The following is a 17713-nucleotide window of genomic DNA, read 5'->3' as shown; positions in this document are numbered from 1 at the left end:
TTATTTTTTTCTGTCTCTTTAACGTTAATTAAATATGTTACAGTACACAAATGACGTATTTTGATCATTTCAATTCGTATGTCTTCTATCATACTCTGCCTCATTTTTTATGTTTTCACAGTTGGCCAATATGAGTAGTCCAACATGGATTTAGTAATTACAAAGTCAGTCGCTAGGTTTTTTCACTCATTTTCAGATAGGTCCTTATAGTCTGTAATCTCTTCGATCACATTTAGAAGTATCAAATTACTTATTTTTCGGACCCCTATTTGAATAATAGCAAATAGTTACATGGTTTTTAAAGTTTAGTTGTCTCAATATTAATTTCGGACATGAGAGTAAGTAATTTAAATTGTGAGTCTGAGTTAAGCTTTTTAATAAACATAACTTCAAACCTCAATGTACGAAGATTTGAAGTTTGAACGAATTTCAAATTCAAATATGAGATTTGAAATTATAGATTAATTTTAATAAAAATCTAACATCAAATCAGTATGTTCAAATTTGAAGTTTGACTTTTGAAATTAAGACTTTCGGTTACAAAATTATAGTTTGCTCGAGTTCAATTTCAGACTCGAAGCAAAGCAACATCATTAGCAGGTTCAGTCTGATTCTAGGGAAGAAACATACATGGAAAAAAGGATGAATGATTAGTTTAGGAAAATAAAAAATAATATATTCGGTGTAACTTAGATTTTGTGAAGGTATAAAGTTTTCATCTTTTCGATAGACCCTTGTCTAAAGTAATGCATATCAAAAATCAAAATTACGCACAGTAGCGAAGAAGTCATTCGGAAAACAATTAAGAAAAAAATTAATAGCAACAACAAATAGAATAATACGATAACCGAAAGTAAATAAAACAAAAGAAACAAATGAGTAGGAAAAGTTATTCCCTTCATTCCTTTTTACTTGGTCCTTACTATAAATAGACTTTTTCTTTTTTATTTGTTCATTTTAGCAATCGATCAACATAGATTTATTATTATTTTTCAATATTTCTCTTATCATTAAGAAATTACGTACATAAAATACTAAAAGTGATTTTTTTTACACTACTAAAAGTGATTAAACTTAGATTTCAAAGCATAACTTATACAAATATAACAAGTGTGATCCAATCTCAAAAGGATAGTAAGACTTTGTAAGCCACTTGTGCTCCCCTTATTTCTTGGAAGTCAATATATCAACGCATTTAATGCCTTGTCTTTAATTAGTCAGTTACATTGAATTTTGAAAAAGACTAGCTAGTTTTGCGTTCTAGTTCCGCAGTCAAAGTCATAGGTGCTATTCTTTTTGTTTGTTTGTTTGTATTATTTCTATTTTTTAAACATATTATGAAGGATTTGATATTCTTGCAAAGTTCAAGTTTTTATATACACCAAAAAAATAGCTCATGCTATAAGTGAGTATAATTAACGTCCAAAAGCGTTTTATCTTTTATATATAGATTGACACATGATTCTAACATCATCAAGTGAGAACTAATAATAACAACAAATGTCTACTGTAAATGTAGATGAGTCACATAAAATGTAACATATTTTTGTCCAGAGAGTAAACAACGTTGATTATATAATATATTTTATAATATTATTGTATATAATATTTCAAGTTCAAACAAAAAAAGTATCACTAATTTTGTTTGTAGCTACTATGCAGACTCGACAAGTCCCGTTAAAAGGCGAGACCTATTCAAACTCACAATACTGAGAAAAAAAAAAGCTAAATCCATATTATTGTTATAAAATAAATTAACTTAACAAATTAAAAAGGAAAAGAGAGTAAGAGAAAGAAAGAGGAGCAGAAGATGAAACGTATCTGTATATCTTTTTCATGGCCAGAAACTGGTAATTTATAGCCAGAGTAAGAGGACAACGTATGGGGGGAAGGGAAGTGGAAAGAAAAGTGGGAGGAAAAGCCAAATTTAATTTGCATTTCCCACTTTATAAAGTGGAACATCCACTTGCTATTTTCTAACACTCCCTTTGGATGTCCACGTGTAATGTACCTCATTAAAAATTTTACAAGAAGCAATATACATAGTAGTTATTCTGAACCTCCATAGATGTTGTGCATCGTTAAAACCTTATTAGGAAAAATCCAGTGAAAAAAGCCTAACGAAGAAAAAAAGGACACACATCTGATAATACGCCTTGAGTGTTGCCTCATTAAAAACTTTGCTAGAAAAACCCAGTGGGACAAAACCTAGACTAAGGAAAAAAAAGAGTGTGACGCGTATTATACTCCCCTGTTGAAGACATCATTTAATATCTCGAAGATGACTCATTCTCATCTTGTATCTCAATTTCTCAAATGTTTAAGTTGGCAATGCCTTGGTGAACATATCTGCAAAATTATCACTTGAACGAACTTGTTGAACATCTATTTCACCCTACTTTTGAAGATCATGGGTAAAGAAGAATTTTGGTGAAATATGTTTTGTTTTATCTCATTTGATGTATCCTCCCTTCAATTGAGCTATGCATGCAGCATTGTCTTCAGACAATATTGTTGGAGTGTCTCTTACCAAAGAAAGGCCACATGTTTCTTGAATGTGTTGAGTTATTAATCTTAATCAAATGTATTCTCGACTTGCTTTATAAATGACTATTATTTCTGCATGATTTAAAGAAGTGACAACCATAGTTTGTTTTGTTGAACGTCATGATATAGCTACACTACCACATGTAAATAAGTAGTCCGTCCGCGATCGACCTTTATGGGGATCTGACAAATATCTTGCATCTACATAACCAATCAATTCTGACTTGGATTCATTTGAGTAAAACAATCACATATATGTGGTCCCTCGAAGGTATCTGAATATATGCTTAATTCCATTTCAGTGTCTTCGCGTTGGGGAAGAACTAAATCTTGCTAACAAGTTTACTGAGAAAGCTATATCTGATCTAGAATTGTTGGCAAAATACATTAATGCACCAATTGCACTAAGGTATGGTATTTCAGCACCAACAAACTCTTTATCATATTCATGAGGTCGAAATGTATCTTTATTAATATAAAGAGATCTTACAACCACTGAGATACTCAATGAGTGTGTTTTATCTATGTAAAATCTCCTTAAAATATTTTCTGTATATGTTGATTGATGGACAAATATCTCATTTGCAAAATGTTCAATCTGTAGACCAAGATAAAATTTTATCTTTCCGAGGTCCTTCATTTCGAATTCCTTTTTGAGATATTTTACTGCCTTTGAAAGTTCTTCAGGTGTTCCGATGATATTCAAATCACCACCATATACGGTTATTATGACAAATTCAGATCCAGACCTTTTCATAAAGACGCAAGTGAAAATTGAATCATTTTTATATTCTTCTTTTAGCAAATATTCGCTAAGACGATTGTACCACATTCGTCTTGATTGTTTCAGTCCATATAAAGATTTTTGAAGTTTTATTAAAAAAGTTTTCCGAGAATCTTTATATATTTTAGGCATTTTAAATCTTTTAAGAATTTTCATAAAAATATCGTTATCCCGAGAACCATATAAATAAGCTATGACGACATCCATCAGATGTATGCCAAGTTTTTCATGAACTGCCAGATTTGTAAGATACTTGAAAGTGATTGCATCCACCACATGAGAATATGTTTCCATATAATCAATGTCGGGTCTTTGCAAAAATTCTTGTGCCACAAGTCGTGTTTTATATCTTACAACTTTATTATTCTTATTTCTTTTTCGCACAAAGACTCATTTGTATCCCACTGGTTTTATACCTTCAGGTGTTCGGACTAGCAGTCCAAAAACTTTGCATTTTTGAAGAGAAGCTAATTCAACTTGAATTGTATCTTTTCATTTTGGCCAATCATTCCTCTGTCTACACTCATCGACATATTTTGGTTCAAGATCTCCTTTTTGTTACATTATTTCAATAGCAATATTATAAGCAAAACTATTGTCGATAATTACATTATTTTAGTTCCATATTTTTGCTAATGAGACATAATTTATTGAAATTTCTTTATCATTTTCAGGCGCCTTAACCTCTTCCAAGGTCTTATCAATTGTTATGTCTCCTCGCTCTACTTGAGCAGGTTCTTTCATATCATTGCCATCTTGATTGTTTGCTCATTTTCTTTTTCGAAGATTTTTATCTTTGGAATCGATCGGTCTACTACGTTTTAAATGTGGTTTAGACTCATTTGCATTAATTAATTATCCTACTGGGACATCAACTCGAATTGGAGCATTCACAGCTAGAATATGAGATTTAGTAACTCTTGATAGATCAGTGAATGCATCTGGCAGTTGATTTGCAATATTTTGTAAATGAATTATCTTTTGAACTTCTAGTTCACATTTATTTGTACGAGAATCTAAATAAGATAGTGATAATGCATTTCAATCTATTTCCTTTTTCAGCTACTTATTTTCTCCCCCTAATGTTGGGTATACTGATTCATCAAAATGACAATCAACAAATCTTGCAGTAAATAAATCTCCAGTTATAGGTTCCAAATATTTTATGATAAAAGGAGATTCATATCCAACATATATCCCCAATCTTCTTTGGGGTCCTATTTTTGTGCATTGTGGTGAAGCAATTTGGAACATATATTGCACATCCAAATATTCTAAGATGGGAAATATTCGGCTCCTGACCAAAAGCCAATTATAATGGGGAGACTTTATGATAACTTATGGTTCTGATCCGCACAAGACTTGCTGCATGCAAAATAGCATGACCCCATAATAAAATGAAAAGTTTTGTTCTCATAAGCATTGATTTAGAAATTAATTGGAGACGTTTAATCAATGATTCCGCTAGACGATTTTGAGTATGAACATGAGCAACCGGATGCTCAACTGTTATCTCTGTGAACAAATAATAATCATTAAATACTTGAGATGTGAACTTGCCAGCATTATCTAGACGAATTATCTTTATTGCATAATCTGGAAATTGTACTCTTAACTTGATTATTTGAATAAGTAATCTTGCAAATGTCATATTACGAGTTGATAATAAGCACACATGTGACCATCTTATAGATACATCTATTAAAACCATATAATATTTAAATGGTCTACCTAATGGGTGAATGGGCCCACATATATCACCCTGTATACGTTCTAGAAATGTTGGGATTTATTTCCCACTTTTAGTACTGATGGTCTAGTAATCAATTTGCCTTGAGAACATGCAGCACAAGATAATTCTTTAAATTGAAGAATCTTTTGGTTCTTCAAAGAGTGTCCATGTGAGATGGCCCAACCGGTCAATCCAAATAATAAAATAATTTGGGTTTACTATGGCATGTGTTTCAACCATGCTAATACTTGTTAAGTATAAGCCGAATGAAAGAGCGGATAACTTTTCAAGTATAAACTTTTTGCCCGACGTCATTGTAGTAATGTAAAGATATTCATTATTTTCATCATTTGTAGTCTCAATATGATAATCATTTTGAAGAATATCTTTGAAACTTAATAAGTTTCTTTGAGACTTACTACAATATAATGCTTCATTAATTGTTAAATTTATTTCTCCGACAAGAACAATTTTAGCTTTTTCGGATCCTTCAATTAATCTTGTACTACCAGATATTGTATTAACATTAGCTTCTTTCATAATCAAATAAGAAAAATATTTCTTATCTCTTAAAATAGTGTGTGTTGTGGTACTATCAATAAAACATATATCATCATAATTATTTTTGAATCCAACAAATGACTGAGAATTTCTATATTCTTCATAAATAAAAAGATACATTATAAGAATGTGAAAAACTAATAACATAAGAAACTTTAAGAAACTGTACTGCATTAAGAAAATTTTACAAAGGACAATATAATATCAAACATAATAAAAAAACAATAACTATTTTTATCCTCAGTTAGATGATCAACTCTTTAGTCAACAATCATAAAATCTTCAGCTTCCAAATGAATAATATTTGGTAGATCTTCGAAAACACCATCTTTATGAGTAAGATTCCATCAATATCTTCATATTTATTTGAGGAAGTTGTTTCATTATTATCATTTCGAAAATTCAAGTGTGCCTCTATATTATTATCTCTTCTTTTGAAAAAGGCTTGATAAAGTTTCACAAAATGATCGGGCGTTCGACATTCACGTGCCCAATGACCATTCATACCACACCGGTGGCAAATGTTGGATTTACCTCTGGAAGGATTATTTTGAGGAACTTTATTGTTTTCGTGTTTATTTCTATCATAATGACGATAATTGTTTCGTCCTCTTTCACATCCTCGTCCACGTCCACGGCCGCGATAATTATTTTGTCTTGATTCAGACTGATTATTTGCTGCTATAACATTTGCTTCAGGGAATGGAGCAGACTAGTGGAACGAGCTTCATGATTTTTTATCAGTAAAGTAGGTCTCATTTCCGGATCATGCGCATAGTGGGAGCTTAAATACACCGGAATGCCCTTTAAAGTATTATTTTGCTCAGCTACAAGTAGGCATGTAATTAATTCAGAATACTTCTTAAACTCCTTTTCACGATATTGTTGTTGTAGCAACACATTTGAAGCGTGAAAAGTTGAAAGAATTTTCTCAAGTAAGTCATCATCAGTGATGGTATCTCCACATAATTTTAACATGGAACTTACCTTGTGGATAGCAGAATTATACTCTGTCACGGTTTTAAAATCTTGAAATCAAAGGTGTATCCAGTCATATCGGACTTTTGGTAACACCATAAGTTTTAGGTGGTGATATCGATCCTTCAAATTAGTTCATAATTCAAGAGGGTCTTTCATAGTTAAATATTCAGTTTTTAATCATTCATGAATATGATGACGGAGAAAAATCATGACCTTTGCTTTATCTTGGCTTGATACTTTATTTTCTTGTTTAATAGTATTACCAAGACTTTTAGCGTCAAGGTGAATTTCAGCATCAAGGATCCATGATAAATAATTTTTTTCGGAAATGTCAAGTGCCACAAACTCAAGTTTTGATAAATTTGACATGATGACAATTGAGATAGAAATTAATTTAGAAATAACAAATACAACTAAAATAAAATTTCTTCAGTAAATATACCTGATATAGAAGTTAATTTGCCAGGAGAAAATTAAAGTTTCGTGCTGATAACGTATTATAAAATAAACTAACTTAACAAATTAAGAAGGAAAAGAGAGTAAGAGAAAGAAAGAGGAGCAAAAGATGCAACATTTCTGTATATCTTTTTCATTGCCAGAAACTGGCAATTTATAGCCGGAGTAAGAGGACAACGCAGGGAGGACAAAGGGGAGTGGAAAGAAAAGTCAAATTCAATTTGTATTTGTTGGTCCCACTTTATAAAGTGGAAATCCACTTGCTATTTTCTAACAATTATGAACCTGTTTAGATGAACTTATTTTAATTAATTTATAAGTTGAAAATTATTTATAAGTTAAAAAAAAGTAGGTGCAGCCCAACTTTTTTTATTTTTGATTTATAAGTTGTTTTCAACTTATAAGCTGCTTAAAATTAGTACATCCAAACAAACTCAATATTTATTGTGACTTATTTTAAGCACAAAATGACTTTAAATTAGCTAGTCAAATAACTCAAACGGGCTCTGTATCTTTTTAGGCATTTTTTTGTTGGCATTTCCAGAAAGAAAAAAGGAAACATTGACTCTCTATAATGGGAGAAAGTTAATTAATATATTGACAACGATTTTGCATGTGGAACTTTGAATATTTCCTAATTAAGTGCATGGGGATGACTTAATCAAAAAGTGGACGATCATTTCCTAGTGGACTACTGGTTTTTTATATATGCGTTTGGTATACTTCTAATCAATACTTTGACTGCAAAATAAAAATAAGTATTTCTTATTTCATGAGTCATAATTTGATAATGAAATGTATCTTGATTTATAAATTGAGGAATGTGCAAACCCTATAAAGAGATTCCCCTCTCGCTGGATGAGTTAGGAGACTCAACACTCCCCGTACGGCCAAACTTATCAACTGAAGCGTGAATAAATAATTAAGATATGTCTGACTCTGATTATCAAGATAAAGAAATAAATTTTGGACCTAATTCAATTCAAAAACTAACTCAAGAAAAAAAGATTGCTCAAGACATATAAATAGGCCAAGTCCCCATCCTTAACCAATATGGGAGAGTCAACATAATTACTCATAACTAGCTATCAGAATAAAAATTACCAAAGTCAAGAATTTTTTTGTAAAAAAAAAAGAAGAGAAAAGAAGTCTAGGTTCAATTGACAAGAGTGAAAGGGCACTCTAATTTGCTCCAAAAAAACTGCAAAGTGTCAAGTCTTTGATGGTGTCCTCGCAATTTAATTTTATTCAACTATTGACTATAGAAATTTTGGACTCCATAATCTTAACGGAAGCTTCAACTCTTGAATTTGAATAGAATTAATTATTTTTTTTAAAAAAAAATGTTGAATAGAATTTATTTATTTTCTCCCTTTATCAGGCGTGTGTCTGACTTTCCTCAATTTAATTTTGTGGAAAATGTCGTATCCACACCCTTTTTAAAGTAGCACTAAGTTTGGTTTCTTTGTCATGATTTCAAGTACAATTCTCTTACTTCTTCTCCAAATTAAAATTTTAATACACTACTAATTTTTGCACCAAAGATTTAGGCATGGCTGATGCATTGACAGAAGACCAAATTTCTGAGTTTCGTGAAGCCTTCTGGGTTATCGACAAGGATTGTGATGGTAAGTCGATTCACTATCGCTTTTTGCCCCAAAAAATTAGAGTATAATTTAATTTTACTATAGAAAAACTCGTCTTCTTTAATTAACCAATAGTAAAAAAAAAACAATAACTCAAAGAAAATAGATTTTTATTTTTTACTAATTAATTTAAAATACTAAAGTTTGTTGTTGTTTGAATATTGGAAATGAAGGGGTGATTAGAATGGAGGAACTTGCGGCAGTAATTCAATCTTTACATGAACATCCAACTAGGGAAGAGATACAAGAAATGATAAACGAAGTGGATCCTGATGGTGACGGTACTATTGATTTTGAAGATTTCTTGAATATCATGGCTAAAAAGCTCAAGGTATATTTAACTTACCTACTATCAAATCAATAAAATATTTATACTATAAGTATATTTAACATTAATCTATTAATTATAATATAAAATAGGTAATAGTCAAAAACACATCTGAACTATCATTTTTTCGCAAGTCACAACCTAATTACCAGTTGTTCACTATATATCACCATCTATGTTAAACTCATGCACTTATATATTGTGCACAGGACAACGTAACGGAGGAGCTAAAAGAAGCATTCAAAGTATTTGATCGAGATCAAGATGGATTTATTTCTGCTAATGAGGTCTTATTTTTAAGAGTTTTTTTTTTGTTGTTGTTATTAATTGCTTACTTCTTCTGTTTATTTTTATTTGTTCAGTATCTTGAAAATTAATTGTGTGGATGCAGTTAAGAAATGTGATGATGAATTTGGGGGAAAGATTGACAGAGGAAGAAGCCCAACAGATGATCAGAGAGGCAGATCTTGATGGAGATGGTCTCGTTAGCTATGACGAATTTGTTAAAATCATGATTATTTAATCTTCTTTTTTTTCTTTTTGTAATATACTTACAGATAATTAAACAGCTTAAATTCTACTGTTAGAGTACTAAATTTAAATAAACCAGTAGCAATATTGGTCTTATATATTTGGTTAGTCAACTTTAATTTCCTTTTTTTACCTTCTTCTTTTTTATCTACAGTCAACTGGCAAAACAAAGGCCTTTGAACACATAATTACCGCTCATTCCGTCACGTATTAGATGAGCATCTTATTAAAAATATTTGTCACATATTTAATCACTTACTAATTAATTAATTCCTATTTTATCCCTACAATTAATATGATCTTTTGAATGTAAACAATTCAAATACTAGTTATTTCTATACTCTATGTATATTACATTGATATAAACAAAAAGCAAAATAATTGAAATACCTTTCCAACCATAGGTCATGGGCTTTATATGACATCAGAATAAAAAGTTATGGATATTGTAAGGCAGAAGGGTCAAGATGGACAGAAAGTTCGGCCCAACCCGATTCCAAGTCGGGTCAACCCATATTTCTTACCATGTAAGAGATAAGTTCAGCCTTATCTCTTTCCTTTCATTCAATACACTTCCAGAACACCATAGAGAGAGAGAGAGAGAGAATTAAAAGCCATTTTTGACCCAAATTTGAGTCCCGATTTCCGAAGCTCGTGAAGAGAAAAACGTTGCACGTTGCGTTGTCTTCACTTTGAGCTAAAAATCAGAGAAGAAAGAGTGTATTAAGGTGGTTGACTTATACTTCAAGGTAAGATTGAGGTGTTGTTTTTTCTTATTATCAAGCTTGTTTAGAGATTTAACGGATTAGAACGGAGAAAATAGTGTTATAAACTTGTTTGTTGCTTTGTTGGAATTTATGGATTAGGGGCTATTTTGGTTGGATTAAATGGGTGGAATTAGTTAAGTTATGAAGTAGAATGATTGTTTATATTGTTGTTGATGTTCTTGATAAGTTGTTGTTGTCGAAATTGGGGGAATAAACTTTGCTTGCAAGCCCGTTTTTGGTTGGGACTGCTGTTAGTAATTGTAGTATAACTCCTTATGTAAAATTTAGTTTTTGAGTGTTTCAAGATGTTTTGGAAAGCTATTTCATAGGGCTATAACTTTTATTTAGGATCAAAAATCCAGTTTTGCTTTTATTGACTCGAAAAAGGGTGATGAAGTACAGGGGAGGTGCTGCCCAAATTTTGGTCTAAAAATCCTACATGGACTGCTGTGGGTATTTTGAGCATATCTTGTTGTACATAATTGCTGTAGGGGTGATTCAAAGTTTTATATGACCCTAAGACATATAGCTATAACTTTCTTTGAGGACACAAAGCCTAATTCTCCCATTTACCCCTTCAAAACTGAGCATCAATACAAGGCAGTAGTGCTGCCCAGAAATTCCGTTTTGATACTTTGGGTTTATTTTCAGTGATTTTATGTTTAGTTTCGATATGCTAGAACTTTTAAACTTAAGTAGATATTTGATTGTGTATTTAAGGTGTATATTCTCTTGTACAAGCTAAGAGGAACTGTTTGACGAGGTGGATTTTGGTTGATCTATGACATAGAGAAATTGAACTCCTCGAGGGGTGGTAGAACTTGTTGTGTGCTAAAACGCCAAGGTTCGTGTATAAACTTGAACTTGGAATATTTTATTTTTCTGAAATTTAAAGAATTTTGTTGGGTTGTTTCCTTACTCCTTGTTTTGTATTTTGGTATGACTATTATTTCAAGTATTGCAAAACTTTCGCTGAATCGCCCACTTGTACGAATTGCTTGATCATTTTGCATTCTTGTTAGAAATTTGTCCTTCTTGTTACGGTGACTTGTCATCGATATTGGCATGCCTCTCGATTCAGATGTTGCCCATCTTGACTTTGGATTTACATTTCGTCTTGACGATAGATTTTCGTCCATTTTTTAGTATGAGTGAAAAGCCATTTTCAACATGGTCTTTGATCTTCTTGATATTGGGTGACGACCCTTCTTGATATGGACACTTCTTGATTTCAGGGCTTCGGTCCGTCTTGATATTTATTGTGCTTAGTGTGAAGGCATGACGTACATATGTGGTGAAATTGATTATTTGACTATTCTTTTGAATTGAATTATAAGCATCCTTGGTACTTAAGCCTTTGAATAGTAGTATTGATATTTTGAAACTCTCCAAGATTTGTATTCGATACTTGATATACTTGTTCACTTGGACTTAATGCTACCTTATTGAACCGCTTATGATGAAAAAAGAAATTGGAGAATTTTTAATGGTTCTAAGTCCAAAGGTTATACACCACTAAGCTTTATGCTTAGCGATAGTTGTTTCCTATCGTAGGTGATGTGCGAGATGGGATATGAAGATGACCATGTGGAGTAGACTTTTTGGGAGCTCTTTTGAAGATCACATATGCATATACATCTAGTTTTTGTATATTATTTTTGGGACTTGTACATGATACATGTGTGACACTTATGTACAGAATTTTGAAGGCTTGTAACTTGAACCAAGTGACTAATTTTGTTATTTTAGAGTGTGCTTTTAACTCAAGTTATGCAATGTAATAGGTTATATTTTGACTTGTTATTATGCACGAAGGAAGATAATATTTTTGTGATAATTACTTATTTGAAGTTTTGTATATTTTATGGACCTGCAGTATTGTTGAATTGGAAATCATATTTTTTTAAATAAAACTCCTATATCGTATTTCAATAAGTTTTTTTTAGGGTAAAATAATAGTAATAATTAGTTTTTGTTTCGTAAATGATATTCTCCTAAAAGAGGATGCTACAAGAGTTGGTATCAGAGCCTAGATTTATAATTCTAGGACTTTTGTTGTGATTTGTTGGCATACTATTTTCTTTTGTCCCGAATATTTTTTTTCTTGTATATAGCGCATATGCATCATGTGCATTTCCCTAATGCAATGTGATCTTCCCTTATGTACGAGTCAATTCGTGGCATCTTCTACTTCTAATAGACTTATAAAAGCCGCTCGTGAGGGGGAAAATAACTCTAATGCCCAACCTCACCTACAAGAAAGGGTTGGAGAACATTTTTCTGATCCTAATCCTCTTAGCACAAGTGGATCTGAAGCGGGAAATAATCGGGGCATAAGAGTTGGGCCCCCCCAAATGAGTCATAGTGCTCCTGCTGCTGATCCCCTTTTTCAACAAATGGCTGATTTCTTTCATCACATGGCTAGAAGAATGCCTGACCCTGATGAAATAAACTATGAGAAAATGAGAAAAATGGAGGGAGTTGAGTTTGAAGGAACTGTTGACCCTACTGATGCCGAGCAGTGGTTAGAACGAATTGAAAGAGTATTCGAGCAGTTAGAGTGTTCAGACACTGCCAAATTTAAGTATGCTATCTCACTGTTATAAAAAAATGCCTATGATTGGTGGATAAGTGTACCGAATGCCAGGGCAAAACCTTCTGTTCTTACTTGGGATGATTTTGTGAAGGAATTTAATAAGAAGTATGTCCCACCTGCTTATCACGATGCAAAGAAAAAAGAGTTCTTAAATTTAGAGCAAGGGAGCATGTCTATCGCTGAATATCAGCAGCAATTTCTCAAGCTGTCCCGCTATGCTGGGGGTATTATTAACGACGAAAAAGATAAGTGCAGGCAGTTCGAAGACGATTTGAATGATTCTATCAGAAAATCTGTAGCTGTCCTACAACATAAAAATTTTTGTAAATTAGTTTCAGCTGCTCTTACTTGGGAAAGGATCGACAAGGAACAAATTGGTAGAAATGAATACAAGTTCAGGAAAGCTTATGTAGATTCAGGAGGTCCATCAAAAAGAGGGAGGTTTGACAGTTCCACAGCTAATACTTTTCGTAAGTTAGCCTAGCATAAGCAGAATAGATCAAGTTACTCTACTGCCAGCACTCCAAGCTATGGTCAAGGCAAGACTGGTATACCCACGTGTGCACAATGTGGAAAAAATCACTTTGATACTTGTAGAAGAGCTTATGGCGCTTGTTTTAATTATGGGAGCTTCGATCATAAAGTGAGGGATTGTCCTAATCCTAATCCCATTTCTTCTCCGCATACGGAAGTCTCTGTTCAGAAACCTATTACCACTCAATCTCAAGGAAATAAAGGTGCAAGATCTAGAAACACACAAGCAACAGGTGCAGGTGGATCCAATCAAGCGAGTGGATCAAGAGCTACAGCACGATCTTATGCGATGAGACAGAGGGATGAACAAGATGGAGCAGATGTGGTTGTTGGTAAATTTCACTTATTCGACTTATGTGTCGTTACATTATTTGATCCTGGTTCTACACATTCGTATGTTTGTTCATCATTGGATTTTCCTGAAAATGTGAAACCTGTGAGACTCGATTATGGTATGTTTGTCCAAAGTCCTTTGGGTCAACAGGTTGTTTGCAATCAAATCTATCGAGGTTGTCCCTTCATGATTCAAAACCTGGTCCTTCCTGCTGATTTGATTGAAATGCCTTTCCATGATTTTGATATTATTATTGGTATGGATTGGCTTTATAAATATCATGTAGTAGTGGATTATTGGTCTAAGCATATGACTTTTAAGGACCCTGCATTTTCACACATTATTGTGTAGGGTGAAAGGTCATTGTCCTCTAATATTATTTCTGCGGCCTTAGCAAAAAGGATGATTCGTCAGGGTTGTAGTGTGTATCTTTCTCACATAATTGATACACGTGTGGAGAGTCCTATTCTTAAAGATATACCTACTGTGTGTGACTTTCCTGAAGTGTTTCCAGAAAATCTTCTTGGGTTACCACCAGAAAGAGAAGTTGAATTTCCGATCGAGCTCATTCCTGGATCTACTCCTATTTCTATCATTCCTTATAGGATGGCACCAGCAGAATTAAAGGAATTGAAGACTCAATTGCAAGAACTTCTTGAGAAAGGTTTCATTCGTCCAAGTGTTTCTCCTTGGGGAGCCCCTGTGCTATTTGTGAAAAAGAAAGATGGTACTCTTAGACTTTGTATTGACTATAGACAATTGAATAAAATAACAATCAAGAACAGATATTCATTACCAAGAATTGATGATTTGTTTGACCAACTGAAGGGTGCTAATTTATTCTCCAAGATTGATTTAAGGTCTGGGTATCACCAACTGCGTGTTAGAAAGGAAGATGTTCCTAAAACTGCTTTTAGAACTCGATACGGTCACTATGAATTCTTAGTGATGCCATTCAGATTAACTAATGTGCCTGCAATATTCATGGATTTGATGAATCGAGTATTTAGGCCTTATCTTGATTAATTTGTGGTGGTATTTATAGATGATATTTTAATATATTCCAAGAATGAAGAAGAGCATGATAAACATCTTCGAATTATTTTGCAAATTCTGCAAGAGAAGAAGCTTTATGCTAAGCTTTCTAAATGTGAATTCTGGGTTGGTGAAGTGGCCTTTCTGGGACATATTGTGTCGGCCGCAGGTGTGAAAGTGGATCCTGGTAAGATTCAAGCTATTGTTGAATGGAAACCACCTAAAAGTCCAACTGAAGTAAGGAGTTTCTTGGGTTTAGCGGGATACTATAGGAGGTTTGTCAAAGGCTTCTCCATTATCGCCTCCCCTTCTCCATTACCACTATGTCACTTTGACAAACTCTTTTCCTTCATTCCCATTTTCTAAATCACCACGCATTTTCCAGAAACAACTGATATTTACTACAGTACCATATATGATTAGAAAGGTCTTGTTGGAATTAAATTTACGTACCCAGAAAATCAATGAAGCAAACAACGTTTTATAACGGATTAAATTACACTAATAGCGTAAATCCTTCACTAAAATATAGTACGAAGTAACAACTTGGATAAAACTGGAAAGCCAAAAAGATCATAGATAATTATATAGAATAAAATTCGTTGTCCTGAATGTGATTTCTTAAGAAACATTTACTAGTGTTAGACTACTAAGCTTTTACCTAGATATACGATTAAAATTGCATAGACAACATCTGTGTTTTTGTAGTTACGTCCATACAAGAAAATAAGGAATAAAAGACAAACAAAACTTTGTAGTTAAACATCAAAAATCTCATATTAATTTTATTTAGCTATAAATTAGCAATTGATTATATGAAAATTCAATTCGTTACGAGGTATTTAATGACGAAATAATTAGGGATTACCGAAAAATAATTCCGTAGCTAACTCTTCTATTTTCTAGTAGAAACGCTAAATACATATATCCTAATTCCTATAGAAACTTAAACGGGCTAATTAACATTCTTTTCGTTCAGCCTTAGATTAGTTATGAGATCCAATCTGATGGGAAATCTGTTTAGATCCGCCCATGATTCATGGAATCATTCTTTCGCATGCCGTAGTAGCTCCCCGAGGGAACGAAGCTGGTCCATCGAATCAGCCCCACGAGTGGTTCCCTATCCGTATGAACTCTCCGTCTAAGTGGTTAATCTGATGAGTCAATTCTCAATGCGATGCTACTATCCGTTCCACGATAAGTTAACTTCTATATAACTTCTTGTCTAAATTTAATTACTTATCATTGCTCGCACATATAAAAGGTCAAACTTGACCAAATTTTTTAAAAAATCAGACATGATTATTTCGTGTTTTTAAATAATATTTAAATAGTTAAAATAATCCACACGAAAAGTACTAAATTTTATATGGTAAAGAAAATTAAATATATTAATCAAAGATTATCTTGTTTTATGGGATATATCTCGAATCATATCCAACCATCCTACATAGCTTTATGAGGAAAACTCCGGTTTAATTAGAAAGTCAAATCTTCTCTTCTTTTATGAGAAAAAAACTGCAATTTGTTACTTAAAATTGAAGAACAATTAAATTAATACGTAATGAGAAAAATTATTAATTCATTTTTGGTTTGCAACATAAGATTTTACACCAAACACTAATGAAGAAGGAGAAGGTTTGAAATAAATTACTTACTTAATTCTTCTTTTATTGGGCAAGCATTAATTTTGCTAGATAAAACTATTAGATTAATTTTAAGATAATGATTATAATATACACAGACAATTAAAAGAAGAGAAGGGTGAAACTACTTCACACTTTCTAGGTTATCGTATTAAATTATATTTATCGATTATTATAAGTCAACTTAATTTAATAACGTGTAAAAAATACGAGTATGTTATAATAACACGTTTATTTTAATTGTGAATGAAAGGACCTCAATTGTTTATTTTTTTTTCACGAGTTAACATCAACAATCCTACATTTTTTAATTACATAGTACATTATTTCACGTGAAAAACATTAGTGAAAGAGAGGGTTACATTATTGCACTATCAGACTTTTCTTTTTTCTGTTAGATCACTATCACTCAAAATCAAATAATACAACTCCATGTTATTAAGGAACCGAAAATAAATTTGTTTGATAGCATATTCTCAAACATTTTAAATGCTTTTTTTAAAGATAAATAGAGGTCACAAAAATAAATAACGAAAATATACTCTGTTAAAGTTTGTATACATTATTGCACCGTCGCGCTTTTCTCTTTTTCCTGTTAGATCACTATCACTCGAAACCAAATAATACAATGCCATGTTATTTAAGGACCGAATTTTTTTTTATTATAGCATACAACAATAACAATTCAGTGAAATCCCACAATGTGAGGTCTGGGAAGGGTAAATTGTACGCAGACCTTACTCCTATCAAGGTAGGACGACTGTTTTACTATTAATAGAGGTTACAAAATTTACCAATGAAAACATAATTCGTTCAAGTGTAGATAGATTATTGATCTGTCCATTTATAATTAGATCATACTCTCATTTCAGTCCATAAAGTATTGGATTGATATGTATGTTCAAATTGACCTACAAGAAATGTTGTTAAATTATTTTTAAAGAAATCTTTTTAATTTTATATGTTATATATAGTCATAATTTTAAAAAATAACATAGTTATATTAGGTACAAAATTAATTTTTAAAGAAAAAATAAAGCAATAGTATGAATTGAATGGGTTAATAAGTTATGATCCGCATTTTAGCCCATAAATTGACCCAAGTATTTTTGGGAAACCTATATAGATATGCTATATTAAGAAAATATTTATCATTTATAGCAATAACATTTTTTTACTGGACACGTATAATGCATTTATAATACAATTTTAATACATATTACAGAGAACAATTT

At 32.1% G+C, this 17713-nt stretch overlaps 2 protein-coding genes across 2 annotated transcripts; both read left to right on the top strand.

Annotated features, from left to right (window-relative positions):
* Positions 1-8499: 8499 nt before the first annotated feature.
* On the top strand, positions 8500-9688 carry LOC129884566 (calmodulin-5/6/7/8-like). Its single transcript, XM_055958854.1, has 4 exons — positions 8500-8689; positions 8881-9038; positions 9245-9322; positions 9427-9688. The coding sequence occupies exons 1-4, from the start codon at positions 8614-8616 to the stop codon at positions 9556-9558; spliced, it is 444 nt and encodes a 147-aa protein (XP_055814829.1). The 5' UTR covers positions 8500-8613; the 3' UTR covers positions 9559-9688.
* Positions 9689-12687: 2999 nt separating this feature from the next.
* On the top strand, positions 12688-14823 carry LOC129888003 (uncharacterized). Its single transcript, XM_055963260.1, has 4 exons — positions 12688-12887; positions 12981-13370; positions 13449-13947; positions 14149-14823. The coding sequence occupies exons 1-4, from the start codon at positions 12688-12690 to the stop codon at positions 14821-14823; spliced, it is 1764 nt and encodes a 587-aa protein (XP_055819235.1).
* The last annotated feature ends 2890 nt before the right edge of the window (positions 14824-17713 follow it).

This window comes from Solanum dulcamara, chromosome 4 (genome assembly GCF_947179165.1).
Source record: "Solanum dulcamara chromosome 4, daSolDulc1.2, whole genome shotgun sequence".
NCBI classification, from domain to species: domain Eukaryota; kingdom Viridiplantae; phylum Streptophyta; class Magnoliopsida; order Solanales; family Solanaceae; genus Solanum; species Solanum dulcamara.
This window is presented reverse-complemented; position numbering and strand designations above follow the sequence as displayed.